This window comes from Sceloporus occidentalis, unplaced genomic scaffold (assembly GCF_023333645.1).
Source record: "Sceloporus occidentalis isolate IW3139 unplaced genomic scaffold, rSceOcc1.0.p SCAF_39, whole genome shotgun sequence".
NCBI classification, from domain to species: domain Eukaryota; kingdom Metazoa; phylum Chordata; class Lepidosauria; order Squamata; family Phrynosomatidae; genus Sceloporus; species Sceloporus occidentalis.
Genome location: NW_028317019.1, coordinates 2,136,167 through 2,158,214, shown reverse-complemented (window position 1 = coordinate 2,158,214; position 22,048 = coordinate 2,136,167). Strand labels below are relative to the sequence as shown.

Here is a 22,048-nt window from a genome sequence, read left to right as displayed (position 1 = left end):
GTATCTGTTGTGTAGGGGAGCTGCAGTGAATCTATGCTAGGTCCAGGGGGCTTTGGTTGGTACAGAGGGAGGAAGGGGATACACACCTCTGCATCAGCCCAAAGGAGGCATATGTCACCTGCGTATGTCACCAGCAGGATGCTGTTCTCTGTGTCTTTGAGTGCTGCAGGGTTTCTTGCCAAGCCAATCCTAACCCTGGTCTCTTTTCTCAGGACCTACATCTTGGCCTCCTTGTACAAGGCTTTGGGGCCTCTCTTGCTGGAAGTGACCCAGTGCAGGGCCACCAGGACCCCCTGCGCACCTGATGGCCGACACAGAGGCCAAGCCGAGGGAGTTGGGCTCCAACAGAAAGAGGCTGCTGAGATACAACAGCTCTTTGGTAAGTTGCCATCCTGACTATTCGTTTCATCTGTGTCACTGCTGGGCTGGCTCATGAAAGCAAGTGGAGAACCTACTGTCCCAGTTTAGCAGAGAGAGTCCGGGTCAATCCTCTGTCACCTTATTTTTTCAGGGGCTTTGAAAATGTCCTATTTCTCTCTCCTCCTCCCACTTTCCCCCTTGTCCTCAGGTCAAGTTCAAAAGATATGTGCACCCCATCAACTCAAAAGAGGGGAGAGGGGAGGAGAGAAGGCAGCAGGGTCTTGCCCTTGCCAGGAGTCGGAGCCAAAAGCAAACTGCTGGACCCTTCCTCGCTTATGTGATCTGTATCATTAAGAGCTTTGGCCATCTTGATCCCCTTCTGGTGTTGCTTGTCCACATGTGTCTTCCTTTCCCAATCTGTGAAATGCTGGGGGATATGGAAGAATATCTCTGGACCTAAATTGAGTGTGGGCCCAGTGGCCCTGAAGCCCAGAGTACTCCCCAGAACTTCTTTTAAAAAATGAAATTTGCCTCTGAAATTAGGTGAGCTATGGCTAAATGATTCATTGGTGACTAAATGTACTATACATGTTGGGATAGTCAATATCTTAATCAAACAATAATATTCCAGAAATGGCCTAAATTATATTGTTTATCATATTAAATATTATATTGAAAGGATTTGAGACAAACTGGATCTCAAAGGCTGTAGCTTTTTGCTTTCTTGCAGAATTTAAAGTTTATTTCCTGGACTGAATTCTGAAGTGATGAAATAATATTTGCAATGCATCATGTGCTTTCCTCCCCTTTTGTTTAGTCATTTTCTGGATGAGGGCTATTTTCTGTTTCAGGTGACCTTTGCAGATGTGGCTGTATATTTCACTGAGGAGGAATGGAAACTGTTAACGAAGAAACAGAGACTGATGTACAGTTCTGTAATGATGGAGAATTATGACAATGTGGCATCTTTGGGTAAGGAACCTGAATCCATTGCCCTTCCTGTGAAGAGTGAAGGCCCTTTCATAATTCACTGTCAGAGCGTTATGATTCCACTTTAGAATTGTAGAATCAAAGAGTTGAAACAGATCACAAGGACCATCTGGTTCAATCTTCTGCCATGCAGGAATAGACATTCAAAGCACCCCTGAGAGATGGCTATCCAGCCTCTGTTTAAAGACCTCCAAAGAAAGAGACTCCACCAAACTCTGAGGGAGTATATTCCACTTTTGAAGAGCTCTTACTATCAGGACGTTCCTCCTAAAGCTTAAGTGGAATCTCTTGTCCCTGTGGCTTGCATCCATTGTTCCATGTCCTTTTCTCTGGAGTAGCAGAAAGCAAGCCTGCTCCATCCTGAATATGACATCTCTTCAAATATTTGAACAGGGCTGTCATATCCACTCTTAACCTTCTCTATTCAAAGCTAAACATACCCAGCTCCCTAAGTCATTCCTCAGAGAGCATGGTTTCCACACCATTCACCATTTTGGTTTCCTTACTCAGGACATGCTCCAGCTTCTGAACATCTGTTTGAATTGTGGTGCCCAGAACTGGACACAGGATTATTGCAAGTGAGCCCTGACCAAAACAGAATAGAGTGGCACTATTACTTCCCTTGATCTTGACACTATACTCCTAATAATACAGCCTAGGATCACATTGGCTTTTTTAGCTGCTGCATCACACTGTTGACACATGTTCAACTTGTACTCTACTACCATTCCTAGTTCCCTTTCAAACGTAATTTAATTGTCATAACAACTTCCTGTGGAATCTTGGAATGTCTAGTTTTAGTGAGGCACTATTGTTCTCCACTTTGTAAGGATTCTAAATATCCAATCCTAAACTGCCAATTCTGGAATGTTGTGGGAAGGATCCATGGAGATTAATGCTTTTTGCACCTAAATGGTCCTCAGCCCATTCCTGAGCAGGTTTCCTGGCTTTTGTGGCCCCTCTTCCAGCCTTTTGAGGATCTGGAGAGGCTTTGTGGGGAGATGGCCTCCCTTGGCCCTGCAATGGCTCAGAGAGGGCCCAACAGTGGCAAAATGGCCTCCACTTCCCCAAAGGGATGCTGTGGGATATTGAGGGGCAAAACATTATGCCATATTTTTATTTTATTTTTTAAATTTTATTAATAACAGACATCACATTACAAACATTGCAAGCACATAAACAAACGTACATGAAAAGTTGGTTTCAATACCAAACCACAAGACAAAACAAACATTAAAAAATAACAACTATGTAAATCTAAAACATTATACTATTTAATTCTAATACTGTATATATCGTGGCTTCCTCAAAGTAAATTCATATTTTACATTACTAACCATATCATATCTCCTAGGTATACATCTTCAAATAAAAAGTTTTTTACTTCAAAATTTTTTAGGCATTCCCATTCCCTTTTTATCTTTTCCTTATCCAGATCCTTTAGCGATGCAGTCAATATATCCATCTCCATTGCTTCTTCTAATTTATTTATCCACTCATCTTCAGTTGGAATTCTTTTCGCTTTCCAGGAACTTGCATAAACAATTCTAGCTATTGTAACCATATATAAAATAATACGTCTATATTTTTTCCACTTCTTTTTCTAATAATCATTTTTCTAATATTATTTTTAATTAATAAAAATAATAAAGGACCAAATGGTAATGTTTGACATCAAAGTGTGTATTTCCCCCCAGTATTTCCCCACTTCTGTACACTTCCACCAAAAGTGGTAAAAAGTTCCTCTTTGTTTACTGCATTTCCAACAACTACCGCTTCCATTCTTGTACATTTTGCTTAGTTTATCTGGAGATATATACCAGCAATACATCATTTTAATATAATTTTCTTGATGATTTTGGCAAAGTGTGAAAGAATTAGTATCTCGCCAAGATTTTTCCCATAGGTCAATTTCTATCGTATTTTTTGTGTCCTTTGCCCATTTTATCATACAATGCTTCACACTTTCCTGTTCCAAATTCCTTTGCTTCAGTAATTTGTAATATTTTGAACTATGTTCCCAATTATCATCAAAGATTATAGCATCCATTTCATTTTTCTTATCTGTAAGACCATGCTCTTTTTAAAATCAATTTTATATCTTTCAAACATTTGTCTAAACAGAAACCAATTCTTATTAATCTTGTTCTCTCTCTCATTGCTAGGTTTCATTATTAAACAATTTTTTCTGTTGTTAACAGGTCCCTGTATGTTAACTATTTCTGACCCTCCATTTTTGTTCTTCTATAGAAAGCTTCTTGAATAGAGACCCATGATGGTATCTGACTATAAAATTGTTTTTTAACTTTAACCCCTACTCTAAACAATGAATTTCTTGTAAAGTGATGGCAAAAATCTGTACAGTATTAGCTTTCATTTCATTTCGGCCGTTGAGGGAGAGAACAGGCTGGTCAGTGTCATCAGAGGCTAGCCTGAAGATACAGTGTATCTTAATGTGTATTTTATCCATAATTGTAATGTTTTATTAGTTTTATATATCTATTGCAGATTTTTTCTTGTACTGTTTTATCATTTTCTTGTACACCGCTATGATCTATTTGGAATAGCGGTTTATAAATAAATCGTATTATTATTATTATTATTATTATTTTGTCATGCCACAAGAAGGCATGATATCCAAACCTTTTTGTGTTTTCCATTTCTAATAACTTATATCTTAATAATATCCATTCTTCGATCCACTGTAAACAGACTGTATAATCATACAATTATTCCATATTTTTAGGTGACACAATGTGGGATTGCCTCTCAGATCCCCTGGGAGGCAATGTCACCCCCCCCCATCCCCAACAGTAATCCATCCCAGTCTTGAAGATGTCTTAAAGCTGTTTTAAGGCTCCTCTCTGGCATTTGACCCTCACCAAAATTGGAAGCCAGGTCCCAGCCCCCTTGTTCTGCCTTTCCTAATACATTATTTGTATATTGTACATCCTGCCTTTCTCAACAAATGGGCCTCAAAGTGTCCCTTTTATGCCTCACACACACTCTGTGTTTCTGTCCGTGATAGAGAGATGGAGGGAATGTGAAAAATAGAAAGGGAGGGGAGAGATGCTGAAGGTGACATGCTGAAGCAGTGCAGATGGCAAGAGGGAAGGTTGGAGAGAGGAGGGAGAAAGGGAAGGGGACCAGGCCTCTGGGACCCAGGAGCAAAGCCAGGATCACTTAGCTCTGTGCGGATAGGAAGGGACCTCTGGGAAGGGCCAGGAGGGAGGCCTTGGGGATTGGGAGGCAGCCACCAACCGGACAGATTTTAAGAACTGGATTGAGTGAACTGGTGAGAACACGGCTCAGGCCCTTGTTTTCAGGGATATTAAGGCGCTCCATATAGCAGTTATCAGCAATGTCTATGAAGAGAGGAAAGGTGACACAAAAATTCCTTTTTCTCTAATGTTTTTGTCCAAACTGAGTTTGCTTAGGTCCATTGTTGATTCCAGAGGCCCTTTGTTATCCCAAATGCTGGCATTTGGGTAGGACACCCGCAAGTGCAATGCTTTTAGGGGAATTTAGTACTTAGCTGAAAAGAGAGATATAGTTTGGTTGGGGCAAGAGTGACCTCGGGATTCAGCCCAACTATACCAGGCCCGGAAGCACACAGAACTCCAAATGCATTTGAAATAGGTTTTTATATTTTATTTAGGGGAAAAGCAAAACACACACACACGTAAGCATTCACACACATGCAGAAGAACTAGACAACAATTGGGAGTGGTCAAGAGATGTAAGACTTTCATAATGGTAATACTTTACTTAGGCGGATCTGGATTCCAATTGCTGAGGGTTCAAAATGGGAAGAGAAGTCAGGAGCTCCTGTGACAAGTGGGGTTGGCGAGAACACTGAGATTCTTAACCATGTAAACCAACAGACTGTCTGTCTGTAATTGGACTGACGTCAAAGAACAGCCATCCAGGGCAGATATTTATACTGTAATTGTTGCTTGAGGGCAGAAACCGAGTGTTCAAAAAGGTTTAAATCGATTTAGAATGTTTCCTGGGGGGAAGAATGGTCTGAAACCAAATTGAATGCAATGGTTGCTTGGTACAAATATCTTAGAAAAAAAGGATTAGCACACTGGCTCTCAGATCCATCTTGGCTATGAAATCCAATCGCGTTGAAAAGCCAATATACAGCACAATCCGAGGGTGACGCTCCCAGATACAGCGCAACAATAACATAGCAGAGTACAGAAGCCAATGTCCAGATATAGATATTAGCAATGCACTGACCACTTTCCACACTGAAAAATAAGTCAAAAACACAGTTGATTTCATTGAAATCCTTGGAGAATTTCTCTCTTTAGTTGCAAAATAATACAAATATTTGCAAGCTCTCCTCTCCGACTTCCATCAATTTCACCATCTCTTGTACATACAACTCCAGTGCAATCCACACCAATCCGTATGTGAGCTGAATACTGTATTGATTGTGAGTCATCTCCTGGTGCTAAACAGCATGAAGGAACCTCTGCAGTTAGCTTGCATCATGTCTTGGCTCTGACTCGGGACTCAATGGCAGTCTCACAGGATATGATGACACCTGTCAATCAAAGTATTTTTGCACATGGTTAATAGAATATTTTTGCAACAGTCCTTTGACTATCTGCTTCCACTGATTCCCTCAAGGCAGTCCCCATTCTTTGCTAGCTCCTATGAGTAAGAATACGATCAGTACATGGATTTAGGGGCATAAGCAGCAGGGTCATGCTTGGGTTACTTACAGCAACTTTCTTAATTTCATCTCTAATAAGGAGGGGTTAATGAGGGCTAAATTGTGGGGTAACACCCTCCTCTCTTAACTCTGATTTTCAGTCTTATCTGTCATTGTCGTTCTTTACAGAAAAACATTTGAATCATGAGAGAGTCCACACAGGAGAGAAGCCATACAAATGCCAGCATTGTGGGAAAGGTTTTTCTTCAAAGTCAGTCCTAGTTAGGCATCAGAAAGTCCATACAGGAGAGAAGCCATACAAATGCCAGCATTGTGGGAAAGGTTTTTCTCGGAAGTCAATCCTAGTGACACATCAGAGAGTCCACACAGGAGAGAAGCCATACAAATGCCAGCATTGTGGGAAATGTTGTTCTCAGAAGCCAGACCTAGTGAAGCATCAGAAAGTCCACACAGGAGAGAAGCCATACAAATGCCAGCATTGTGGAAAATGTTTTTATTCGAAGTCAGACCTAGTGAAACATCAGAGAGTCCACACAGGAGAGAAGCCATACAAATGCCAGCATTGTGGGAATTGTTTTGCCTACAAGTCAGTCCTTGTCATGCATCAAAGAGTCCACACAGGAGAGAAGCCATACAAATGCCAGCATTGTGGGAAATGTTTTTCTCAGAGGTCAAATCTAGTGACACATCAGAAAGTCCACAAGGGAGAGAAGCCACACAAATCCCAACAGTGAACTAATATTCTTTTTGTCAATAAGGAATATAAAAATATATATTTTCATTCAAGTGGTGCTAAGGAAAGGCCTTTGTGATTTTGTTTGTAAGCTTTGTCTATCTATATGTCTATGTTTTAAGGTTGTATTTTGTTAAGTTTGGGTTTTTATTGGTAACAGTATATGTAGATAATTACCTTGGGTTGTAAATTGTGGGTCGTGGTATTGGTTAGGTAGTTGGGGGGGCTGGGAGTTGTTATATATGACTTATGGGAATGATAGCTTTTGGAATTTGTGGGATGTTGGCTGAAGAAAGTTGGAGGTCGGTATTAAAAGAAAGGGCTAGTTTGTGGGAATGGCAAAGGGGGCCTTGTTACCTGAGGGGCATAGACTGTGAGAATTGGAGGTGGGGGCTACATTTGGAAGAGTGTGATATTTTAGGTTTGGGGGTTTTAATATATTGTTTGGATTGGAGTGGGCAGTTCTGGATTAAAAACTGAATTTCTATGTTTTCTCAATAAAGTTCTTTGGTATTTCAACACACTGGACTCTTTGATGCACTGAAGTTCTGAATTTGCCCAAACTGAACCTTTCTTCTCTACTCAGTCCTCAGCTCCATTGCCCAGCAGAGGCAAATACACACACAAACATACAGGATACACAGGGGCAGCTATATTTCTAAATCAGAGCCTTCCTTTCCTGACTTTCCCTCCTGAGTCCAGCTCTGCACCTTGGGCTCCATTGCAGTCTCTTCAAAGGAAGAAAGGAGGGAAGGAAGGGGAGGCTGCTGACCCCCCAGCGCATACCTTCCTTTCCCGCAAAGGCCGCCAGCGGAATAAGTAACAGCAGCTTTGCCCTGGCAATCCCTGCGCATGCTGAGGAGGGGCCTTTGGGGGCATCTGTTCATGCGCAGTCTCAGACCCTGAAGCCATTGCTGCCCTCACAGTCTGTTCTGAGGGAGGTAGGAAAGTGGGGAGAACCCTTGTTGATTCAGAGGAATGGCTGGAGCATCTTCTGGGGGACACTTGGGGGTTATTAGAAGGAAGGAAGCCCCTCTTCTTCCTCCAAAGAAAGGCAGCGGTCCTGCCAGGCCTCCTCTCCCTCTTTCCTTCCCTGCCCCCTCCTCAGGAGATTCCTTAGGGCCCAGGTGTTTGGGGGGTTATTATGTTAAAAGGGGGCAGGGGGGACCCTTGGAGAGAGCTCCCTCCCTCCTGGAAATTGGGGCAGAGGAGAGACCTTTCTGATGCCTCATTTGGAGAAGGGTTTTGTGCCAAATAGAAAGCATCACACAGGATAGGGTTCAATAGCATTGGAAGCAACATTTTTTTTTGGGGGGGGGAGAGAAGTTTTCTCTGGAGTCCTGGGGGACAGGTGTCTGGGGTGGGGGAGAAGAGCTAAAATCTAGGCCAAAGCCAAGAGAAGGGAGACAGAGGCCCTCAAAGCTCTGGCAATCCCCTGGCAACCTGGGAACTAGGTTTAGAGGCTCACAGGATCTGGATTGGGCACCCCCCTCACATACTTACCTTTTCCTTCACAACAACCCTGCAGAGGAGGACCAAGAGAGAGACCCACAGCCCCAGAAACACCCCCCCCCCCCGGTTCTGGGAGCATAGTGAAAGGGCATTAGAGCCCCTTGAAGGGATGTTGTTATTATTATTTATTTATATTCCACCTTTTCTCAAAGGAATCAAAGCGGATTACAGTAATAAAATAACATACAATTTCAGAAATACAATTAAAATTCCAAAACTCCCAACCCTCCCCCCAATTATAAGAAGTATTAATCAACCTCTAAAAAGCTAATAAACAGCAAGAAAATGTAAAACATCCAAAACACAATACAATAAAAAAGTATTTTCGGGCAAGAATTGGATTGTTTTCTGAAGGTGAAAGGGGAGGGCAGGAACGATACATCAATAACAATTTCCATAACAGTAACAATGGCAAGGGTAAGGGTCAGGGGGAGGGAGAGGCATTCAATAGATCTAATCTAGTCTGGAAAGGCTTGCCAAAGAGATCTGTCTTAATAGCCTTCCTAAAGGCTTCCAAGGTCGAAATATGACGGATCTCATCCGGAGGTCGTTCCAGAGCCTGGGTACAGCTGGTGAGAAGGACCTCTGGGTCACTGCTGAAAGTCTGGTCTTCTTGAGTTGTAGCAGGTTCTTCCCAGAGGACCTGAGTCTCAGGATGGATTGTATGGGAGGAGGCTCTCCCTCAAATAGTCAGGACCCAAGCCATGGAGAGCTTTACGGGTTAAAACCAATACTTTGTATCTTGTCAGGAAACGAATGGGCAGCCAGTGGAGGGATTTAAGAACCGTTGTAATGTGGGCAGTTCTAGAAGTGCCCATAACCAACTTGGCTGCCATATTCTGTACCAATTGAAGTCTCTGAACTTGGCACAAGGGTAGCCCCATGTAGAGTGCGTTACAGAGGTCTAGCCGAGAGGTGACCAGCGCATGTACTACTGTTTCAAAGTCTCCCTGCTCCAGGAAGCGGCACAGTTGGCATATCAGCCGAAACTGATAACAAGTGCTCCTGACCTTTGCATCCACCTGAGCCATCAGAGGAAGTTATGAACCCAGGAGCACTCCCAAACTGCAGACAGAGCCTTTCAGGGGAAGTGTGACCCCATCCAGAACTGGCTGATATAACTCCATTCCCAGATTAAAGTCCATCTTACAAGTACCTCCGTTTTACCTGGATTCCATTTGACTATGTTGGGATAGCAGGGTGAATGGAAGGGGAGATAGATATTTGTCAGGCCCCTAATTGCAGCCCCTCTTCCAACACAAAAGGCAATACTTTGAAAAAGGAACAGCTTGTATTGAAGATAAATGCAATAGAAGTGACTTTTTTTGTCAGGAATGAAAGTATAAACATATCACTTTTATAACCATATCAATTAACCCCACCCCATTAACCAATAAAGCTAATTAATTGGATAGCCTGTTCCCGCGCAGTGTTCTTCCATCCAGGATTCATGATTAACTATATATATATATATATATAATATGAAACCCCATCAATCCCAATGTAATATGATACCATATGAAAATATAATAAGCATAAACCCATAACAACATAATACAATATAAAACTACCAATAACTCTCTATGTTCCTCCTCCTTTTACAGAGACCAGTCTTTTAAAATCAAGCCTCTGTTACAAGGATGATTCCCACACATTCCAGTCCTAGCAAAGAAGCACATTCTTTAGCCATTATCTCCCTACCTCTTTATAGTATCTTCTGTTAAAGCACATAATAAAACATATTATTTTAACCCACCATAAATCCCATCTATCTTAACTCTAATTTAAACCTAAACCTATAACCCTTATGGCATAAATCCCTAAATGAATACCTGTAAATGAATAAATGCATTAATAAAGGGATTAATGACATATTGTGACTTCAGGCTGGTGCTCCTTGCCTGCAGCAATGCAATGGGACCATTGTGAATTTAGGCTAATGCTGCTTACCTGTAGGTTTGAGATATGACCATTGCAACCTGAGGCTGATGCTTCTAGCCTGAAATATTGAGACTGGCCCATTGCGATCTCAGGCTGATTCTCATTGCCTGAGAGACCGAGATTGGCCCATTGTGACTTCAGTCTGATGCTCCTTGGATGAAGGATTGAGATGGTACTATTGTGACTTCAGGATGGTGCTCTATACCTGAAGGACTGAGACTGGCCCTTTGCAACCTCATGCTGATGCTCCTTTCCTGAAAGATTGAGACCAGAGAACTGTCACTTCAGACTGGTGCTATATACCTGAAGGATTGGGACTGGCCCATTGCGTGTCAGTGTATAAGTGTCCTGTCATAAACTTTAAAAATATTAGGGTTTGATTATTAGAGTTAAAGTAGGAGTTATAGTTGTAGTTCATAGTAAGTAGTGTAGAGTGATGGGTTATAGAAAGCATGTAGTGGGAAATGTTAGAAAGACAGATGATTAAGGAGGACGTTTGGAAAGACGGATGGGGTTGCAGCTGGAGACTGGTTCTCAAGGAGGAGTGAAGCTGGCTTGGGAACACCGCTCTTCAAGGTGAGGCTGTCTGGGAGAAGGGAAGGGAAGTAGAGACAACCTTGGTATCTATGCAACCTTTGCTTGTGTTGCTTTAGCTTGAGGACTGGGGGCTGGCTTAGGGAGGGGTTGAGCAAGTTTCTTTGGACTTCATCCTTTGCAAAAAGGTGTTAATGGATGTTTCTGCCTGGATTCATCAATAAAGCTTCTTTAGTTTCAAATGGATTTTATTTTTTGAGCACAGGACTGACTCCAGATCTCACATTGCAACTTCAGACTGATGCCCTTTGCCTGAGAGATAGAGACTGTCCATTGTGACCTCAGTCGGATGCTCCTTGCCTGAAGCATTGAGACAGGACTGTTGTGATCTCACCCTGAGGTTCCTCGCCTGAAAGACTTAGATGAGACTATTATGACTTCAGGCTGGTGCTCTTTACCCGAAGCATTGAGACTGTCCAAATTGTGATCTCAGGCTGATGCTCCTTGCATGAAGGATTGAGACAGGACTATTGTGACTTCGCAAAGATGCTTCTTTCCTGAAGCATTGAGACTGGCCCACTGTGACTTCAGTCTGATGCTGCTTGCCTGAAAAATGGAGACGGGACTATTGTGACTTAAGGTTGGTGCCTCTTACCTGCAGGAATGAGATGGGACTATTGTCATTTGAGACTGGTGCTTCATACCTGGAGGATTGATACTGACCCATTATGACCTCAAGCTGACGCTCATTGCCTGAGAGATTGAGACTGGCGCAGTGTAACTTAAGTCTGATGCTCCTTGCCTGAAAAATAGAGACTGTCATATTGTGACCTCAGGCTGATGCTCCTTTACTGATTGATTGAGACCAAACTATTGTTAGTTCAGGAAGATGTTCTTTCCTGAAGGATTGAGACTGTCCCATTGTGATCTCAGGCTAATGCTCCTTGCCTGAAGCATTGAGACTGTGCATTCAAGCTGATGCTCCTGGGTTGAAGGATTTAGACTATCCCATTGTGACTTCAGGCTGATGCTTCTTTCCCGAAAGACTGAGGATGGCTCATTGTGACCTCAGGCTGATTCGTGTTGCCTGAGAGGTTGTGACTTCAGGCTGCTCCTTCCTTACCTGAACACATGAGACTGGCCCATTGCTATCTCAGACTGATGCTCCTTTTCTGAAGGACTGACACTAACTCATTGTGACTTTGGGCTGATGTTCCTTCCCTGAAGGATTAAGATGGGCTTATTGACTTCAGGCAGGTGTTCCTTACCTGAAGGATTGAGCCTGGCGCTTAGCGACCAAAGGGTTATGATCCTTGTCTCAAGCATTGAGGCTGTCCCATTGAGATCTCAGCCTGAGGCACCTTTCATGAAAGATTGTGATGGGACTATTATGAGTTTAGACTGATGCTCCTTGCCTGAAGGATTGAGACTGGCCCATTGAGATCCTTACCTGAAGCATTGAGATTGTCACATTGTAATCTCAAAGCCATCCAGTCCAACCTCCTTCTGACATGAAGGAAATCTCAATCAAAGCATATCTGACAAATGCCTCCAAAGAAGGAGACTCCCTCATTCTCCATTGAGGGAGTGTGTTCCACTGTCAAACAGCCCTTTCTGTCAGGAGGTCCCTCCTAATGTTGAGCTGGAATCTCTTTTCCTGGAGCTTGCATCCATTGTTCTGGGTCCTGTTCTCTGGAGCAGCAGAAAACAAGCTAGCTGCCTCCTCAGTATGACATCCCTTCAAATATTTAAACAGGGCTATCATATCACCTCTTAACCTTCTTTTCTCCAGGCTAAACATCCCCAGCTCCCTAAGTCTCTCCATTGTGATGACTCTCCTCTGGACATACTTCAAACTTGTGAATGTTGATCCTGTCCTCTGGGGTATTAGCTACTCCTCCTAGTTTGGCGTCATCTGCAAATTTGATAAACATGTCCTCTATTAAAGCAGGGCTGCACAAGTTGTGTCCCACCAAAGGATCAAAAGCGAACGACTCGACAGAACGGAAATAGAGAGTAATCATATTAATTCCCCAATAACTAAACAAGAGGTAGAAAGAGTAATACAAGATTTAAAAGGAATTAAATCTCCTGGCCCAGATGGATTCATATCTATATTTTATAAAACCTTTAAAAATGAACCGAGTGAGCATTTGACTAAAATTTACAATGAAATATTGGATAATAAAATAATCCCAGAAACATGGAAACTATCTGAAATTATATCGATACTTAAACCCAATAAAGATCCAGCCAATTCTGAATCTTATCATCCGATCACATTAAGCAATCAAGATTATAAAATTATTATGAGAATCCTAGCCAAGAGATTAAAAAGAATATTTACCTACTTTAATTAAAGAAGAACAATATGGATTTGAGGAAGGCAGATATGTTTATGAACCGATAAGGAATATATTTAAAATACTACATCATGCCAAACAATACAAAATAAATTAGCTTTGATAAAACTAGATGTTTAGAAAGCATTTGATTGAATAAATCATGAATATCTATATAAAATCTGTAGGGATTTTGGATTAGGGGAAAGGTTTAGCTAAACCCTCAAAGAAATACATAATGATACAGAAGCACAAATTATTATAAATGGAGAGAAATCAAGAAAATCTAAAATGAAAGTGGAGTAAGGCAAGGTTGCCCAGTTTCCCCTTTATTACTTATATTAGCAATGGAAGCGTTTGCAAATATGATTCGTGATCAGAAGAGATAAAGGGATATGAAATAGACAAAGAAGAGATGAAGTTGGATTCATTTGCAGATGATGATCCTCTGATAATGACACAGAAACCGAATGAAGCTGTAATCAAGTCATTGGAAATATTTCAGACATTTGAAAACATTTCTGGGCTTAACTTTAATATGGATGAATCAGAGATAATGTTTATGAATACGAATTGGCCGGAACAAAAAGAAACCCAAAAGGATTGAAATTGGGGATTAAAAATATGAGATATTTAGGTGTAAATTTACCAATTAAGGTAGATAATATTGTACAAGGTAATTATAATCAATTAAGGGGGAAATCAATAATCAGATTTCTAAATGGAAAAGTAAAAAAGGAAAATGTTAACAAAAATCAGAATGTTTAAAATGATGTTATTACCAAAGATTTTATATTTATTTCAAATGATCCCAGAAATAATTCCTAGTAAAGTTTTAAAGAAAAGGGAAAGGTCAATATTAAAAAGGATATCAGGGAATAAAAAAGACAGACTAACTAAGGCATTATTATATGAGGATCAAAGTAATGGAGGATGGGGAGCTCCGTCCCTCAAATGTTATTTTGAGGCGGTTCAATGGCTAAGAATGATAGAGGCAGAATAGAACCATGATATAAAGTGGGTTGAACTAGAAAGACAGAGCAATCAAATGGAGTATGTCTCTATCTTTCAGGGGAAAATATGGGGGGAGAAATATGAATTTTAAACATGAGGACACTCTGAGGGGCTGCCATTGGCTGGAATCCCCGTCCCTCCCACCAGCCCTGGCCCTGATTGGCTGGAATCCCCTTCCCTCCCTCCATCCCTGGCTCTGATTGTCTGGAATCCCAGTCCCTCCCACCATCCCTGGCCCTGATTGGCTGGAATCCCAGTCCCTCCCACCATCCCTGGCCCTGATTGTCTGGAATCCCAGTCCCTCCCACCATCCCTGGCCCTGATTGGCAGGAATCCCAGTCCCTCCCTCCATCCCTGGCCCTGATTGGCAGGAATCCCAGTCCCTCCCACCATCCCTGGCCCTGATTGTCTGGAATCCCAGTCCCTCCCACCATCCCTGGCCCTGATTGGCTGGAATCCCAATCCCTCCCACCATCCCTGGCCCTGATTGTCTGGAATCCCAGTCCCTCCCACCATCCCTGGCCCTGATTGGCTGGAATCCCAGTCCCTCCCACCATCCCTGGCCCTGATTGGCAGGAATCCCAGTCCCTCCCACCATCCCTGGCCCTGATTGTCTGGAATCCCAGTCCCTCCCACCATCCCTGGCCCTGATTGTCTGGAATCCCAGTCCCTCCCACCATCCCTGGCCCTGATTGGCTGGAATCCCAGTCCCTCCCAACATCCCTGGCCCTGATTGGCAGGAATCCCAGTCCCTCCCACCATCCCTGGCCCTGATTGGCTGGAATCCCAGTCCCTCCCACCATCCCTGGCCCTGATTGGCAGGAATCCCAGTCCTTCCCACCATCCATGGCCCTGATTGGCTGGAGTCCCAGTCCCTCCCACCATCCCTGGCCCTGATTGGCTGGAATCCCAGTCCCTCCCACCATCCCTGGCCCTGATTGGCTGGAATCCCAGTCCCTCCCACCATCCCTGGCCCTGATTGGCTGGAATCCCAGTCCCTCCCACCATCCCTGGCCCTGATTGGCAGGAATCCCAGTCCCTCCCACCATCCCTGGCCCTGATTGGCTGGAATCCCAATCCCTCCCTCCATCCCTGGCCCTGATTGGCTGGAATCCCAGTCCCTCCCACCATCCCTGGCCCTGATTGGCTGGAATCCCAGTCCCTCCCACCATCCCTGGCCCTGATTGGCTGGAATCCCAATCCCTCCCACCATCCCTGGCCCTGATTGTCTGGAATCCCAGTCCCTCCCACCATCCCTGGCCCTGATTGGCTGGAATCCCAGTCCCTCCCAACATCCCTGGCCCTGATTGGCAGGAATCCCAGTCCCTCCCACCATCCCTGGCCCTGATTGGCTGGAATCCCAGTCCCTCCCACCATCCCTGGCCCTGATTGGCAGGAATCCCAGTCCCTCCCACCATCCCTGGCCCTGATTGTCTGGAATCCCAGTCCCTCCCACCATCCCTGGCCCTGATTGTCTGGAATCCCAATCCCTCCCACCATCCCTGGCCCTGATTGGCTGGAATCCCAGTCCCTCCCAACATCCCTGGCCCTGATTGGCAGGAATCCCAGTCCCTCCCACCATCCCTGGCCCTGATTGTCTGGAATCCCAGTCCCTCCCACCATCCCTGGCCCTGATTGGCAGGAATCCCAGTCCTTCCCACCATCCATGGCCCTGATTGGCTGGAGTCCCAGTCCCTCCCACCATCCCTGGCCCTGATTGGCTGGAATCCCAGTCACTCCCACCATCCCTGGCCCTGATTGGCTGGAATCCCAGTCCCTCCCACCATCCCTGGCCCTGATTGGCTGGAATCCCAATCCCTCCCACCATCCCTGGCCCTGATTGTCTGGAATCCCAGTCCCTCCCACCATCCCTGGCCCTGATTGGCTGGAATCCCAGTCCCTCCCACCATCCCTGGCCCTGATTGGCTGGAATCCCAGTCCCTCCCACCATCCCTGGCCCTGATTGTCTGGAATCCCAGTCCCTCCCTCCATCCCTGGCCCTGATTGGCTGGAATCCCAGTCCCTCCCACCATCCCTGGCCCTGATTGGCTGGAATCCCAGTCCCTCCCACCATCCCTGGCCCTGATTGGCTGGAATCCCAGTCCCTCCCACCATCCCTGGCCCTGATTGGCTGGAATCCCAGTCCCTCCCACCATCCCTGGCCCTGATTGGCTGGAATCCCAGTCCCTCCCTCCATCCCTGGCCCTGATTGGCTGGAATCCCAGTCCCTCCCACCATCCCTGCCCTGATTGGCTGGAATCCCAATCCCTCCCACCATCCCTGTCCCTGATTGGCTGGAATCCCAATCCCTCCCACCATCCCTGGCCCTGATTGGCTGGAACCCCTGTCCCTCCCACCATCCCTGGCTATCTTCTGTTGCATCCATTTTGTGTTCCAGTGGCCATTTTGTTCCTGAACCTTCTCTGAGGCCTCAGTTGAACAGAGGCTTCTCTTTCTCTCCTGAGGCTCCAGAGTCAGAAGGAGGCCTGGCTCCTTGGGCCAAAAGGAAGGAAGTGTGTCTCTTTGTGTCTCTTTTCTGAGAGGGTTTTCTTATTACAAAGCTCTGCTCCTTCTGGGGAACAAGGGTTTTAAAAGGGATCAGAAATGGGGAGGATAGTTTTAATACAAGCCTTATTCTTCTTCTTCACAAACATCGGTCTTTGGCTTCTAAGAGAAGGCTTGTTCCCCAAAAAAGGCCAAAAGTGGCTCCTTTGGGAGGTTTTAAAAGTCTCCCCAGTTTCCTTATTAATAGATTTTCAGGCAAGATGGAAGACCAGACCGTCTCATATTATCAAGAATGAAACAAACAAGCAAACATATAAACAAACAAACAAGGATAAGGGACTGTTTGGGGACTTTTTGTGTTCTCACAGCCATCGGGTGCAATCAGGAAAACCTTTCTTTAGGATCAGAAATCCTGTTTGGGGCCCTTCCGACTTTGAGGCCCTTTCATCCTCCATTTTGGGTTCCCTGAAGGCGTCAAACTGCCAACTGCCAAGTGCTGAGGAAGAGGCAGCCATTTTGTGTTCTGGTGGCCATTTTGTGCTGCTTGTGACTGTTGGGAATAATGTTCTGGGGACCCAGGGCCAGTGGGGAGGCTGGGCTTTGGGGGCTGGGAGAGAGAGTTGGGACAGAGACCCTCCCTTTGGGCCCTAGCTGGTGGGGTCCCACCGGTCCTTGCCTCCCCCTTTGGGAAAGGAGACCCCCTCAGCCCCCTGGACTCACTCCTGCCACTCATTCCTAGAATGGCTGGGACTCAGAGGAGTTTCCTAGGCATTGTCACCTTCTGACCTCCATGGCCATTGGCACTGACCTTTTCCCCATTGCCTTCCCTCCCTCAGCCCTGTGGACCTCCTCCTCCTTCGCACTCAGAGAAACCCTTCTCTACGGCTGAGGAAACGGACTCTGACCCAGGAAAGCTCCGGCCATAAAGGACTGCAGAAGAGGCCTTTCTGGGGCTGAAGAAGTCAGTGTCTTTGTACTGAAGGTAGGCTTTTATTCCTGGAGCTGAAAGAGGACCTTTGTTTAAATGTTTCAGTCCAGAATTGTATGGAAATGTTGCAGCTGAGAGAGTGAGCCCATGCTTTGCAGGCATAAAGCCCCAAATTCGCTCTCTAACAGCATTGTCTTCCCAGAAGGTGGAAGGGAGATTTCCAGACCTCAGACACACAGTACGCAAGTGAGTCCTTTTTATGGGAACTGTGTGTGTATGTGTTGTTTACTAGAACTTTGTGAAATATTAGTTTCACTGGGTTTATAAAATGAATTTATATACGTCTTCACTTACCCCAAATGAGCATAATCCAGGGTGCAATATTCAAGTCATAAAGCTATACATTTATAGATATTTGTTATATCAAGTGCAACGTATTCAGCAGTTTGCATCTTTTTAAAAAATATTCAAGGAAAAATGAAGAAATTGTGATTTTAACAATAGATCCATTCAGAAACAATGCACACAAATGTATATGCCTCAATTTCTATGTGGCTTTAGCAAGAAGAGGGAGGAGGTTCATACTTCATGCTCCTGCTATGACTGACATAGGAAACACAGCAGTTAAGCTTAGAAAAATAGTCTCATCTGCAAAAATAAAGTAATTATTTTGACCAGTGTTTAAATGGGGAGGGGGCCATGATGATGGGAGGGCATGGATTAGATCTGTAAGGTAATTCATGTCTCATCCAGCCCAAGAACTAGAGCTTCTTCACCTGGGACATAAAGCAGGTCCTCCCCCTCCTCCTCTGTGTGAAAGAGAAGTCAAATTCTCATCAGTGATGATGACACAGCATGAAAAATTTGCATTCCTGCATTTAAAAATCTGAGGAGTCCTGAATCCTGTTGGTTAACCCTAGAGAGTAGACCCACTGAAACCATAAGTGACTGGTGAGTCGACATATAGATAAACCCAATTGATTCAGTGATTCTACTCTGATCAGGACTAGGCATAGGATACAGGCTAGGATTTAGGTCTGTATGTGGCTGGAACAGGATATTCCCAAGACAAGATGGACAGGCAACAGTGTGGAAAATGGGCACTCTCCACATGGGCAAAGACACTATCAGAATTGTGACTTCTCTGCGTGCAGAAGACTGCCATGGGAATTGGGTGCTCCCTTTCCATCAGCTCAATCCTCTGGTGCCCCCTGATCCTGGGAGGAAGGCTGGATCCCATGGAAGGGGAGCAACCAGAGAAGAGAGAGCTCCTTTCCTGCCCTTCTTGACCGGGGGCCTCCCTGAGGAAGGGCCATTTGTAGACTCATTCCACCCAGAGCAACACTGGAGCATAGAGAGTTCTGCTGGTTTGGCCATTGGGAGAATGAGGAACCACCAGGCCAGACAGCCTGACCCAGCAAAACCGTCTATGCTCCAGTGTTGCTCCGAATGGAATCAGACTACAACTGGCCATTCAGTGACCCAGGTCCTACCATACAGTTGTAGAAGGCATCCCGCATGGCCATTCCGTGCCTGGTGAGAGTGTTGGTGTGAGGTATTAGAGAAGCATCCAGCTGTGTTTCTGTAGTCAGAAGCAAACTGAAGAAATCTTCCTCTGAGGGCATTGTGGACCTCTGCAGGTTTCAGCAGATAATGCACTCATTTCACATCCAGCTATGAGGACATAGTCAGGACCCTTTCCAATTCCCCATCCCCTGATCCCCAGCTACTCTCACAAGGCATGGAGTAAGTGTTGTGTAGGGGAGCTGCAGTGAGTCTGTGCTAGGTCCAGGGGGGTTTGTTTGGTGCAGAGGGAGGAAGGGGATGCTCACCTCTACATCGGCCCAAAGGAGGCATAGGTTACCTGCATATGTCATCAGCAGGATGCTGTTCTCTGTGTCTTTGACTGCTGCAGGGTTTCTTGCTAAACCAAGCCTTACCCTGGTCTCTTTTCTCAGGAACTTCATCGCAATCCCCTTGTACACAGCGTTGGGACATTGTTTGCTGGAAGTGACCAAAGTGCAGGGCCACCAGGATCCCCCTGCCCACCTGATGGCCAACATAAAGGCCAAGCAGACGGAGCTGGGCTCCAACAGAAAGAGGCTGCCGAGGGTTAACAGCTCTTTGGTAAGTTGCCATCCTGACTGTTATTTTCATCTGTGTCTGGGCTGGATCATGAAAGCAAGCGAAGAAGATACTGTCCCAGTTTGGCAGAGAGAGTCCTGGTTAATCCTCTGTCTCCTCATTTTTTCAGGGGCTTAGGAAATGTCCTATTTCACTCTCTTCCTCCTTTCTCTTCAGGTCAGTTCAGTTGCTGCAAAGTGCATTCCAGGTTCAAAAGAGTCTACAGCCCATCAATGCAAGAGAGGGGAGAGGGAAGGAGAGAAGGGGGCAGGGTCTTGCCCTTGCCAGGAGTCTGAGCCAAAAGCAAAATGCTGTACCCTTTCTCGCTTGTGTGATCTTTATCATTAACAACTTTGGCCATCTTGACCCACTTCTGGTGTTGCTTGTCCACATGTGTGTTGCTTTCCCCATCTGTGAAATGCTGGGGGATATGAAAGAATATCTCTGGACTTAAATTGAGGGTGGGCCCAGTGGCCCTGAAGCTCAGAGTACTCCCCAGAACTGTTTATTAAAAATGAAATTTGCCTCTGAAATTAGGTGAAATATGGCTAAATGAAAACTAATATACATGTTGGGATAGTCAGTATGTTAATCAATCAATAATATTCCAGAAATAGCCGAAATTATATTGTTTATCATATTGTATATTATATTGAAAGGATTCGAGACAAACTGGATGTCAAAGGCTGTAGCTTTTTGCTTTCTTGCAGAATTTAAAGTTTATTTCCTGGACTGAATTCTGAAGTGATGAAATAATATTTGCAATGCACCATGTGCTTTCCTCCCCTTTTGTTTAGTCACTCTCTGGATCAGGGCTATTTTCTATTGCAGGTGACCTTTGCGGATGTGGCTGTATATTTCACTGAGGAGGAATGGAAACTGTTAACGAAGAAACAGAGACTGATGTATAGTTATGTGATGATGGAGAATTATGGAAATGTAGCCTCTGTGGGTAAGGAACCTGAATCCATTTCACTTCCTTTGAAGACTGAGGGCCCTTTCATAATTCATTGTCAGAGTGCTATGATTCCACTTTAGAATAATAGAATCAAAGAGTTGAAATAGACCACAAGGAGCATCCGGTTCAATCTTCTGCCATGCAGGAATAGACATTCAAAGCACCCCCAAGAGATGGCCATCCAGCCTCTGTTTAAAGACCTCCAAAGAAAGAGACTCCACCAAACTCTGAGGGAGTATATTCCATTTTTGAAGAGCTCTTACTCTCAGGAAGTTCCTCCTAAAGTTTAAGTGGAATCTCTTGTCCCTGTGGCTTGCATCCATTGTTCCATGTCCTTTTCTCTGGAGTAGCAGAAAGCAAGCCTGCTTCATCCTGAATATGACATCTCTTCAAATATTTGAACAGGGCTGTCATATCCACTCTTAACCTTCTCTTCTCCAAGCTAAACATACCCAGCTCCCTAAGTCATTCCTCAGAGAGCATGGTTTCCAGACCATTCCCCATTTTGGTTTCCTTCCTCTGGACATGCTCCAGCTTCTGAACATCTGTTTGAATTGTGGTGCCCAGAACTGGACACAGAGTTATTACAAGTGAGCCCTGACCAAAACAGAATAGAGTGGCACTATTACTTCCCTTGATCTTGACACTATACTCCTATTGATACAGCCTAGGATCACATTGGCCTTTTTAGCTGCTACATCACAATGTTGACACACGTAATTTGTCATAACAACTTCCTGTGGAATCTTGGGATTTCTAGGTTTAGTGAGGCACTATTGTTCTCCACTTTGTAAGGATTATAAATATCCAATCCTAAACTGCCAATTCTACGATTTTGTGGAAAGAAGCCATGGAGATTAATGCTTTTTGCCCTAAATGGTCCTCAGCCCTTTCCTGAGCAAATTTCCTGGCTTTTGTGGCCCCTCTTCCAGCTTTTTGAGGTTCTGGAGAGGCTTCATGGGGAAAAGGCCTCCCTTGGCCCTGCAATGGCTCAGAGTGGGCCCAACAGTAGCAAAATGGCCCCCACTTTCCCAAAGGGATGCTGTGGTATATTGAGGGGCAGAACATTATGCCATATTTTTATTTTTTTAAAATTTTATTAATAACAGACATCACATTACAAACATTGCAAGCATATAAACAAACATACATAAAACATTGGTTTCAATACCAAAACTCAAAACAAAACAAACATTAAAAACTAACAACTATGTAGATCTAAAACATTATATTATATTATTTAATTCTAATATATATTGTGGCTTCCTCAAAGTAAATGCATATTTTAATTTACTAACCATTTCATATCTCCTAGGTATACATGTTCAAATAAAAAGTTTTTTACTTCTTAATTAGCTTTTTACTTCAAAAATTTTTAGGCATTCCCATTCCCTTTTTGTCTTTTCCTTATCCAGATCCT

At 44.4% G+C, this 22,048-nt stretch overlaps 2 protein-coding genes across 4 annotated transcripts in view; both read left to right on the top strand.

Annotated features, from left to right (window-relative positions):
* The first annotated feature begins 215 nt into the window (after positions 1-215).
* LOC149290396 (uncharacterized) overlaps positions 216-22,048 on the top strand; it is a 186,141-nt gene continuing 164,308 nt past the window's right edge. For 2 of the 3 annotated variants that reach the window (XM_089489270.1, XM_089489267.1), the window contains exons 1-3: positions 17,559-17,600; positions 19,505-19,673; positions 20,502-20,622. In XM_089489270.1, the coding sequence (XP_089345396.1) occupies positions 19,599-19,673; positions 20,502-20,622 (196 nt within the window). In that variant the 5' untranslated portion in view covers positions 17,559-17,600; positions 19,505-19,598. Of the gene's footprint in view, positions 380-17,558; positions 17,601-19,504; positions 19,674-20,501; positions 20,623-22,048 lie in introns of those variants that run through there. The other variant, XM_089489269.1, reaches the window with a different exon arrangement.
* LOC149290397 (uncharacterized) lies at positions 6,018-7,400 on the top strand. The gene is made up of 2 exons (XM_089489290.1): positions 6,018-6,021; positions 6,131-7,400. The coding sequence occupies exons 1-2, from the start codon at positions 6,018-6,020 to the stop codon at positions 6,769-6,771; spliced, it is 645 nt and encodes a 214-aa protein (XP_089345416.1). The 3' UTR covers positions 6,772-7,400.